Source organism: Erinaceus europaeus, chromosome 12 (genome assembly GCF_950295315.1).
Source record: "Erinaceus europaeus chromosome 12, mEriEur2.1, whole genome shotgun sequence".
In the NCBI taxonomy this organism is placed as follows: Eukaryota; Metazoa; Chordata; class Mammalia; order Eulipotyphla; family Erinaceidae; genus Erinaceus; species Erinaceus europaeus.
Genome location: NC_080173.1, coordinates 77,843,750 through 77,855,212, shown reverse-complemented (window position 1 = coordinate 77,855,212; position 11,463 = coordinate 77,843,750). Strand labels below are relative to the sequence as shown.

The window sequence follows — 11,463 nt, the reverse complement described above, 5'->3', positions numbered from 1 at the left end:
CCAGCCCTTTCTGCATCTTGTTTTTGATTTCCTCCAGGGGCCATTTGTGTCTTGCACTTTTTGTACCCACATCTCTTAACATGAACTCACTAGATAAACAGTGAACTCATTCTTGCTCTGCTGTGTTGCAAGTGTGTCTCTGTGTCCCAGAATCCCTCCCTGACTCCCATGCCTCTGGGTCCTATGTGTTTCCAAACCCCAAGCCAACTTTCGCCCCCAGCAGTGACTGTTCTCAGGACCCAGCAGCTCCAGTGCCTGTTCTTCCCTCCAGCGTTCTTTAGATCTGGGCCTGATTGTTCCTTTTCTTATCAGTGAGCTGATTCTTTTAGATGAGTTAAAAACATATTCTTAGATCCAGATATTTTAGTTTTCAAAAAGAGAGTTGGGGGGGCTGGGTGGTAGTGCCGTGGGTTAAGCACACATGGTGCAAAGCACACAGACTGGCTAAGGATCCCAGTTCAAGCCCCGGCTCTCCACCTGCAGGGGAGTCGCCTCACAGGCAGTGAAGCAGGTCTGCAGGTGTCTGTCTTTCTCTCCCCCCCTCTGTCTTCCCCTCCTCTCTCCATTTCTCTCTGTCCTATCCAGCTATAACAACAATAATAATAACAACAACAATGATAAACAACGAGGGCAGCAAAAGTGGAAAAATAGCCTCCAGGAGCAGTGGATTCATAGTAGTGCCGGCACTGAGCCCCAGCAATAGCCCTGGAGGCAAAAAGTAAAAAATAAAAATTAAAAAAAAGACAAAAAGAGAGTTGGTCTGAACCACCTAGCCCACAAGTACTAGAAGCAAAAGTACAAAATAAAAATAGTGAAAGTACTGACATAAATGAGTTATTAATTTATATAATCCCTGGTGCTTTTCCATAATTTACTTAAATTTTTAAAAAATATTTATTTATTGACATCAGAGTTATAACTAGAGGTTGGTGTCTCCATGATGACTGCACCACTTCTGGGGGCCTCCCCTCCACTAATTTTCTTTTTCTTTTTCTTTTTTTAAATTATCTTTATTTATTGAGTAGAGACAGCCAGAAATCAAGGGAGAATGGGATGGGTAGAAAGAGAGAGAGAGAGAAAAGCCTGCAGCCCTGCTTCACCACTCGCAGAGCTTTCCCCCTGCAGGTGAGGACTGGGGGCTTGAACCTGAGTGCTTTGTGCGCTCAACCTTCTTTTGATAAAGGGTGAGATACAGAGAGAGAAAGAGAGAGAGATAGAGAGACATCTGCAGCATTGCTCCACCACTCATGAAGCCCCCCCCACCCTGTAGGTGGGGACCACTGACTTGAACCTTGGTTCTAGTACATGATGCGTATCCTCTACTGTGTGGTTCAGCACCCAAGTCCAAGTTTAATTTGTTTGTTTATTCATTTAAGATAAAGAGAACCAAAGCACTGTTCTGGCACATCTGATGCCAGGAACGGAACTTTCTTGAGATTCTGAGACTTTATCCATTATGCCACCTCTCAGATCCAAAAGATTTATTTATGTAGGGGGGGAAGAAAGAGAGAACTAAAGCATCATTCTAGCATATACAATGTCTATCCTTTAGCCACTGAGCCACCTCTTGGGTTGACTCTCAAACTCTTCCATTTTTTTTCTCCCCCCCCATACTTTGTCTATTGTGATTAGTAGAGCTATGAATATAAGGGCACACATGTGCTTTTAAATGCCCGTCTTAATGCTTTTGGCTATATGCCTAAAAGTAGTATTACTTAAGAACTGGAAAACACTTTTCAGCTGGCCCTACTTAAGGCTTTAGGAGCCAAGGCTTGTTAGATTTTTTTGTCTTTGGTTTTGAATGACTCCTTGTCCCAGCTCATCCAACAATATTGAGGGACCTCTTGTATCCTGCCAACATGCTCTATGTTCTGTGCTCCAAAGCCACTTTCACTTATTTATCAGAGAAGCACTGGATGAGTTCCTTAAGGGCAGAAGCCATGTTTATTTACCTTTCTATTTACCTTCCCACCAGGGAGGGAATGCTATCTAGCACTGTGATTTGAATAGGAAAATGAGGTGCTTCTCACAGATGGTAAATTTAAGGGGAAACTCAGTAATTGAACTATTACTATTTCCATGCAATGTCTGTTCCCTTTTTTTAATTTTTAAAAATATTTATTTATTTTCCCTTTTGTTGCCCTTTTTTATTGTTGTTGTAGATACTATTGATGTCATCATTGCTAGATAGGACAGAGAGAAGTAAGAGAAGAGGGGAAGACAGAGAGGGGGAGAAAAAGATAGACACCTGCAGACCTGCTTCACCACCTGTGAAGCGACTCCCCTGCAGGTGGGAAGCCGGGGGCTCAAACCGGGATCCTTACTCCAGTCCTTGTGCTTTGCGCCATGTGCGCTTAACCCGCTGCACTGCAATATCTGTTTCTTAAATGATGGGAGAGGGCAGAGCATCACCTCACACAGGTGGTGCCTCTCATTCTCTTTCTTTATATTTAGTTATTTATTCATTTATTAATTTCTGAGAGAGAAGCAGGACATCATTGTGTCATATGTGATACAAACTGGAGGTCTCAGGCTTGAGAGGCCAACACTTGGTTTACTGTGCCACCTCCTGTATCTACTCTGGATTCTTAGAGCCTGATGTGGTAAAAAATGCATAGTTTACAGATATATTTTTTCTTATATTCCTTTTCACTGGAGCCATGTTATGAAAGAAGAAAATGTTGTCTCTGGGCAAACTGAAGGTTGGAATGTGTGAGGGATGTGTGTAAAATAGCATCTAGTGGCTCAGCAAGAACCCAAGACCTCTCTGAGCCATGTTGGCATGAAATGACTTATAGCATAGATGGGTCCTAATTGGATCCTCCCCCTTCCCTCTCCCGAAACTATTTTCCTTAGTAGCCGGGGTGCGGAGAGCAAATCCAGAGAAAGGTGTGTGATTGGCTAGGCTCCTGTTGTGAAAGTTTCCTCCTGGCCTTCGGATAACACTGTTCAGAAGATGAATGTGTGTTTAAAAAAATTCCCATAATATTACCTGCAGACAAAGAAAAAAAAGACATAAATAGACATTTAATCACACAAATAATTTACATTACTGTCTTCTTTATGACTATGGAATAATAAAATTAAATTAAATCAAGAGCAATAACAATTGCAGCACGGTGGTTACTAGACAAAAAATGATATTTACGTTCTCACCAGAAACCAAACTGAATAAGCAAACTCATAAACTGAATGTTGGAAGCATGCCATGAAAATTTTGGTTAGAAACGTCACTACATTTTCAAGTCAAAAGTGTACCGAGTGCTTCTTCCCCTTCTTTTTCTTCTTTTATCAGGAGGCCTAGGCAGGCAGCCATTCCTTCCTGGAGTGACTGTGTCAGAGCCATCCTCATTGAAGTGGCTCTGCGAAAGACTTGCAAGCCTGAAGTTCTGAGATCCCAGGTTCAATCTCCAGCACCACCAGTAAGCCAGAGCTGAGCAGTGCTCTGGTCTCTCACTGCCACCCCCTTTCTTATTGTGTCTCTCTCGTTAAAATGAATAAATAAATAAATAATTTTTTAAAAATACCTCCCATTTGTCCAGAAGTTAAGAAATGACAAAGGAAATGAAAGTGAACAAAATTTGTGTGAAAGAGAAAGAAAGATGAAGCCATAGGACTGGCAGAGGCCATAGAAAGGTCATCCAGGGGAGCTAGACAGTGGCACACCAGGTTAGTGCACACCAGGTTAGTACAAAGCACACATACCCACAATAGAATCCTGGTTCAATCCCCCGGCTCCCCACCTGCAGGGGGGTTGCTTCATAACGCAGGTATGTTTCTCTCCCTCTCTATCCCTACCCTATCAATTTCTCTCTGTCCTATCGAGAGAAAGAAAGAAAGAAAGAAAGAAAGAAAGAAAGAAAGAAAGAGGAAAGGAAAAAAAAATGGCCACAGGAGCAGTGGATTTGTGGTGCAGGCATTGAGCCCAGCAATAATCCTAGAGACAAAAAAGAAAAAGAAAAAAGGTCATGCAGTTTACTCCTCTGCTGTCTGACCACATCAGGAGTCTAAAACCTCTCCTAATGGAGGCCAGCTCTTCTCTTTTTACCTGAGGGGGGTGCTACCATCTGCCCTAATGTTCTGAGACCTTGGCATCCCCACTACTGGGCTAGAGATGGGGCCAGGGAGGAGAGAACCAAGATAAGCTCCTGCCTAGTTTCCTGTGGCAGTTCAGATGCAGAAATTGGTGCATTCTCTGTGTCTGAGCTCAAGTTAGTGCATACTGCATCTGGGGGGATTTCCTGAGTCATGAGAACTGCTTCTCTTTCTACAGATATTGTTAAGACTCTGACTGTTTCTTGAATTTTCTATTTCAGTTCATCATTTGCAGCTTTTTGATGAGTCCACCACAGCTTCGACTTTTCCAGTACACTTATCCCCACTGGAGCATCATCCTAGGTTACTGCATAGGAACCTCATCTTTCATCTGCATCCCCACATACATCGTCTATCGACTGATCACCACCCCAGGGACACTTAAGGAGGTGTGTACTAGTGTGGGGGTATGTGTTTTCAGACTGGTAGAGAGAGAGAGAGAGTGTGTGTGTGTGTGTGTGTGTGTGTGTGTGTGTGTGTGTGTGTGTGTGTCTAAGTGCTATAGTTTTCCCATGTGATTTACCAGCGGCTCAAACCTGGGCCTCATAAGGCAAAGCAAGCACCCTTCCAGTTGAGCTATCTTGCCAGTCTGTTAGACTGGTCACTTATTTATTTATTTATTTTTATAGACTGATCACCTTTTGAAGGAGAAAATGTTATGTTCTATTTAGAAGAGAGAAGTCCACCAAATGAAATTGGTAGAGCCCCAGGAGAATCTAATATTATATATATTTTTTAAAAAACTATTTTTAATAGGGACAGAAGTTGAGAGGGAAGAGGAAGACAGAGGGCAAGGGAGAGAGAGAGAGAAAGAGAGAAAGAGAGAGAGATACCAAGACCTGTAACACTGTAGGGAGAGGAAGAGAAGAGAGAGAGAGAAAGAGAGAGAGAAAGAGAAAGAGAGAGAGAGAGAGAGAGAGAGAGAGAGAGAGAGAGAGAGAGAGAGAGAGACCTGCAACACTGTTGTACCACTTATAAAGCTTCCCCCTAGGTGCCTCATTAGCGCAGTCGTTAGCGCAGTCGTTAGCGCAGTCGTTAGCGCAGTCGTTAGCGCATGCGTCTGTCTCATAAAGCTTCCCCCTTGCAGGTCGGAACTAGGGGCTTGAAGCCAGGTCCTTATGCACTGTAATGTGTGTGTTCAACCAGGTGTGCCACCACCCAGGCCCCTCTTACATATTTTTATGCTTATACCACGTAGTGGCTTGTAGTGGCTGTCACCACCATAGGTCTTAAGTATAAAGGCAGAAAGGTGAACTAGTAATATGGGTGCACTCCAGCATACAGTTAGGGTATTGGGAGCATTCTAATAGTTGCTGATGCCGGGGCTTCACTGCTCCGGGATGACTTTTTCACATAGAAAAGGAGAGATAGTGTCCAGGTGGTGGTACACCTGGTTAAGTACACACATTATAGTGCACAAGGACCCGGGTTCAAGCCCCTGGTCCCCACTTGCAGAGGGAAAACTTCTCAGGTGGTAAAGTAGTGTTGCAGTTTCTCTCTGTCTCTATCCAATAATAAAAATATTTTTTTAAAAAAGGAGAGATAGAGACATACACACAGATACTGCAGCACCAAAACTTGCCCCAGTGCCATGGCACTGAGGGCTAGAACCTGGGCTGTGTATGTGGCAAAGATGAGCCATCTCACTGGCCCTGTGGAACATTCTGAATTTATTGGAGAAGCGCTTTGGGTATAGACATCATATCTGTGATGCATGGATACAATTTTATTTTAGTGGAAATTTTATTTATTCTTATATATTTATTTATTTAGTGTAAATAAAATTTTATTTTAGTGGCGATTATGATGGAAAGTCTTTTTTTTTCTTTCCCTAAGAGCACTGTGACAAGTGCTAATTTGAAGATTAAAATGTTGTAATAGGCATCCTGGGAGATGGTGCAGGGGATAGAGCATTAGACTATCAAGCATAGAGTCTTGAGTTTGATCCCTGGCATCATATGTGCCAGAGTGATGCTCTTTCTCCCTCTGTTCCCTTCTCTCTCATAAGCATATGAATAAATCTTGAAAAATAAATAAAATGTTGCAACAGTATTACAATTTAAGCTCAAGTTGTTGGAGTGAAAAATGATCACTATAGCAAGATTTATTTCAGTAATGAATAATCTAAGATGTATTTATTTAAACCTGTTATTTAATAGACATTATTAAATTTACTTAAACATAAAATGAGTAATTTTTAATAGCCATATTTTATAATTTCTTGTGTACTCCTCAAAACATCTTTATATAAATTATCTAATTTTGATCTCAAAATACCTAGTAAGGTAGATGAGCAGATATTATTAGCAAAAATATCAACTCTGGGAATAACACTGCTCAGAACTTCCTCATTTCATTGACTTACGCAAGAACACACAGAGGTTCAGAATCCATATCATCTTCTTTTCTTCTTCTTCTTTTTTTTAACCAGAGCACTGCTCAGCTCTGGTTATAGTGGTGTAGGGGATTGAACCCGAGACTTTGGAGCCTCAGACATGACAGTCTCTTTGCATAACCATTATGCTGTCTAGCCCCCTACCCAGAATCCCGATCTTCTAATTGTTGGTCTCAGCAGTTCTTACTTTGGGGTGCCCTTTTTCTTTATTCTCAAAAGTGTTAATAGTTTGATAATATAGAAACAGATGCTAGAAGTAAAAAAAGAGATGGTTTGTCATTTTAATTCTGTGATGCATAGTTCAAACCATCAAGATTTCTAGCAATGCAATAAGTACTTCACTTTACCAGAATTTAAAGTGCTTGAGGTTTTACTTGTTTTGTTGCTGTTTCTAGCCACTTCCAAGTTTGCAGTTGAATGCTTTTGTAGGGACCAAACTCAAAGCTAGGGAGTGAGTGGTATTTGGGAAAAACTAGAAGGGATTGTAATCTCTAATGAGCTGAGAACTAAAATGTGCTAGCTATGACCTTCAGAAGCAAAATTTAAACATGAAACCAACCAGTCTTCCTGAAATATTTCACAGTAAACATGAAGCAGGAGGAAATGAGGCAGCAGCCTGGGAGATAGGTGGTACAGTGGATAAAATATTGAACTCACAAGCATGAGATCCAGACACATGTACCAGAGTTCTGCTCTGGTTCTCTAGTTCGGTCACTAATAATAGGCAAGCTAGCTTGGATAGTGTGCTCTTTACCATGTATGTGACCCAGGTTTGAGCCCAGCCCCCACCAAACTGGAGAAAGGTTCGGCACTCTGGTTTCTGTTACTACCTGAGCAAGTCAGCCTGTGGCAGTGAAAACCCCAGGGATGACCAAATAAACATATACATTTTAGAAAAGAAATTTTGAAGCAATTAAACATCATCTTTTAAAAAATATATTTTAGGGGAGTCGGGCTGTAGCGCAGCGGGTTAAGCGCAGGTGGCACAAAGCACAAGGACCGGCATAAGGATCCCGGTTCGAACCCCGGCTCCCCACCTGCAGGGGAGTCACTTCACAGGCGGTGAAGCAGGTCTGCAGGTGTCTGTCTTTCTCTCCTCCTCTCTGTCTTCCCCTCCTCTCTCCATTTCTCTCTGTCCTATCCAACAACGACAACAACAATAAAACAATAAGGGCAACAAAAGGGAATAAATAAAATAAAATAAATAAACAGATGTATTACCAAAAACATTTAAAATATATATATATATATATATTAGGAGAAAGAAGGGGGGGGAAGAAAGCAGGGTAGAAAAGAGGGAGGGGAAAAGAAGAGAAACACCAAAGTCTCTCTCCACCATCCTTGGAATTCCCCCTTGGCGTTTTCTTGTGGTGCCAGGGCCTCAGGCATGGAGAGCATGTGCTCTACCTGCTGAGTCACCTAACCCCTAATGCCTTTATTTATTTTTATTATCTTTATTTATTGGATAGAGACAGCCAGAAATCTAAAGGTAAGGGGGGAGAGAGAGAGAAAGAGAGAGAGAGAGAGAGACCTGCAACATTGCTTCACCATTCGCAAAGCTTTCCCCCTGCAAGTAGGGACTGGGTCCTTGTGCATTGTCACATGTGTGCTCAACCAGGTGTGCCACCACCCAGCCCAGCCTCCCCCCCATGCCTTTCTTAATTGATTTATGGATGCATATAGCTCCTGGGTATGACATTTTAAAAAATATTTATTTTTTTAAAGAGAGAGCCAGTGTATCACATTGGTACATGCAATGCTGGGGACTGATCCTAGAACCCCATAGTAGCAAGTTCCAAGCCTTACCTAGTGTATTACCACTTGGGTTGAAGATGACATTTGCATGCTTATTTGAGAACAAGTAAATTGGGAACTACTTTTTTTTTGGGGGGGGGAGTCAATGAGACAATTCCGACTTATTAAATGCTATGTAAACTGTTCTAATATTAATGTTGAAATATTTTTGCAATGCTATGAGATTACAAGCACATTTATTATATCCCATTTTCTTACCAACAGCGTATTATCAAAAGTATTACTCCGGAAACATCAACAGAAATTCCCTGTGGGGACATGCGCCTGAACGCTGTGTGAAATGTTTTCCCCCAGAAAGAAATGGCTTCCCAAACACAGTCTTCTTCTGGTTCTGAGAAGTTACACCTCACCTTCTCCCCTCTAAATTAATGAGTTTCCAGCTAAGCCTGACAATGAAAGAAACTTCTTCATAAGAGACACAATCCTGAAAGACTATGAGGCCCAGATTCCTGTGGCCTCCTGCCATTTTCTGTGAAATCTCCAGGACATGTTACCATGTTAGACTCTGTGATGAAGCTGGACTGGCCCATTTTGGATGTGTAAGGCTGTGTAAGGGATAGTGAATACCGCCATATAATCAGAATTAGGTTTAGAATCAAGTCTGTGAAAAGTCTCCTGTATCATTTCTTGTAATGATCATTGGTATTTGACATCTGTTTGCTTCTCAAGCATTAACTGTTCATGAATGCATGGATCATGTAGGAGAAAACAGGGATGCTTCTCACTAGCCATATATTTTTTGAATAGCATAGAATTCTATAGCTGGAATCTACTATAACCCTCGACTCTGTGTGCTGCTGTGGAATCAGGAGAGAAAGAAGATAAATAATGTGTACATGTGAACATGTGTGTCTGTGTGTACTGGTGTTTTCAGTGTATCCTTATTTCCATTACAGTTTTGGGTCAACTATAAAATGATACATATTTCCTTTAGTTTTTCCTACTTTAGCAAATTCTACCTACTAAACGGTGTATGTTATTATTTGAAGGATATAGTTATACTACAACCTTCTCCTTTTCCAGTGACACTTTAGCCAACATATCTCCTGAGGACCAGCCTTCAGCAGTTGCCATACTTCAGTGGTGTCTTGTCTTTCTCTATAAATAGTCCAGATAATATTGTACGGGCACATCTGGGCTACTGCATTAGTCACTAAGGCTTGACTATGAACTAACTACTTTGAAGATGGGTGTTTTTAAAAAAAGCATCTTGAGGGGGCCTGGCGGTGGTGCACCTGGTTAAGCGCACACACTACAGTGCGCAAGGAACCAGGTTCAAGCCCCTAGTCCCCACCTGCAGGGGGAAAGCTTCACATGTGGTGAAGCAGGGCTGCAGGTGTCTCTCTCTCACCCTCTCTATCACCCCTTCCCTTCAATTTCTCTCTGTCTCTGTCTAATAAAAAATAAAAAAAATAAAAAATAAAAAAAGCATCTTGGATGGGGGCTGAGTTAAGTACACATGGTGCGAAGAGCAAGAACTAATATAAGGATCTGGGTTCAAGCCCCCACAACCCCACCTGTGGGGGGGGGGTCTCTTCACAAGCGGTGAAACAAGCCTGCAGCTTCTCGTTTTCTCCTCCTCTGTCTTCCCCTTCTATTTCTTTCTGTCCTATCCAACAACAATCACAATAATTGCAACAACAAAAACAACAACAAAAAAATGGAAATAATGGCCTCCAGGAGCAATGAATTCATAGTACAAGCAATGAGCCCCAACAATAACTCTGGAGGCAAAAGAAAAAAAGCATCTTTTGTGTTTAGTTTACTATCCGGTTTAAACTCTGTGCATTTCAAGTGATTGAGTTTGACCATTTAGACTATTTAGCTGAAGTGAGGGAAAAATTTAGCTCTCTCAGATGTATAGATACTTGACCTACATCAAGCTCATCCTCAATTCAAGTAACTGGACAGTCCTGGTTAGCCTTAAATGGACCTCCCTAATCCCTACATGCTTCCTGATAGTCCTGTGGGTCCTCGGATTATTTTTAAGAGTCTAAGACTGATTGAAAAAGGGCTAGTTAAGCGAAGAACCCTTTCACTCCATGTAAAGCCCTTAACACACGAGTAAATTTGGCCCTTGGTGGCTTGTGATTCTCAGAAGCATAGCATAGGTAGAGAATCAAATTTTACCTTGCAGTGTAAGATTTCCTTATCAAAATCTTCAAGGAAATAAAGCTTAGTCAATTATATCTCTCAGTTTACTACATAAGTCAAATCCAATCCTAACAACCTTGTAAAAAAACTTTCACATGGGAGCCCTGGCTCCCCACCTGCAGGGGTGTCGCTTCACAAGCGGTGAAGCAGGTCTGCAGGTGTCTATCTTTCTCTCCCTCTCTCTGTCTTCCCCCTCCCCTCTCCATTTCTCTCTGTCTTATCCAACAAAAATGACAACAATAATAACTACAACAATAAAACAACAAGGGCAACAAAAGGGAATAAATAAAAATAAATATTAAAAAATATTTAAAAAAAAACAAAAAAAAACTTTCACATAATGGAGGCCAGTTTTCAGCCAATTATAGCTCTTCCTCTCTTGACTTTTTTCCCCTCAACAATTTCTGCCTGTCTGTCTTTCGATTTCTGACTGCTTTTCTTCACAGTGTATTTCCTTTATAGATGTTAAGAAATTTGTCAAATATCAAAGGAAAAAGAGGAGGGGGGAAGTTTAAATGTCCCTAATTGACCCACCTTCATAGTTCTCACTCTTTCCTTCCTTCTTCAACCATATTTCCGTTCTAATTGCTTTCTAGCATGCTGAAAGATCACAGAAATGGCACCATATTTAAGGACAAGTGACTTCTAAAATTTTAAGAACTTGCTTGGTAAAGATATCCAGATAAGGCATTCTCCAAAGATATCCTAACTAGGGACTGGGAGATGGCTCTGTAGTAAGGAGCACCCCTTGTATGTGAAGCTCTGAGCTGAATCCTATGCACCACATGAGGAGACCATGAACAGCACCAAGGGAAAGAAACTCCTTGGGGAAGGGTGCCGTACTTTGGTATCGCTCCCCTCCTTCCCCCAATTATATGAAAAGTGCCGAAGACTTTTTTAAAAACGGTTTTTTTAAGTATTTATTTATTTTCCCTTTTGTTGCCCTTGTTGGATAGGACAGAGAGAAATGGAGAGAGGAGGGGAAGACAGAGGGGGAGAGAAAG

The 11,463-nt window shown here is 41.6% G+C and overlaps 1 protein-coding gene across 7 annotated transcripts in view; it reads left to right on the top strand.

Annotated features, from left to right (window-relative positions):
- SLC6A4 (solute carrier family 6 member 4) overlaps positions 1-9,148 on the top strand; it is a 50,744-nt gene extending 41,596 nt beyond the window's left edge. For 6 of the 7 annotated variants that reach the window (XM_060204091.1, XM_060204089.1, XM_060204090.1 and 3 more), the window contains 2 exons: positions 4,317-4,484; positions 8,510-9,148. In XM_060204091.1, coding sequence (XP_060060074.1) covers positions 4,317-4,484; positions 8,510-8,584 — 243 coding nt within the window. In that variant the 3' untranslated portion in view covers positions 8,585-9,148. Of the gene's footprint in view, positions 1-3,295; positions 3,423-4,316; positions 4,485-8,509 lie in introns of those variants that run through there. The other variant, XR_009553150.1, reaches the window with a different exon arrangement.
- The last annotated feature ends 2,315 nt before the right edge of the window (positions 9,149-11,463 follow it).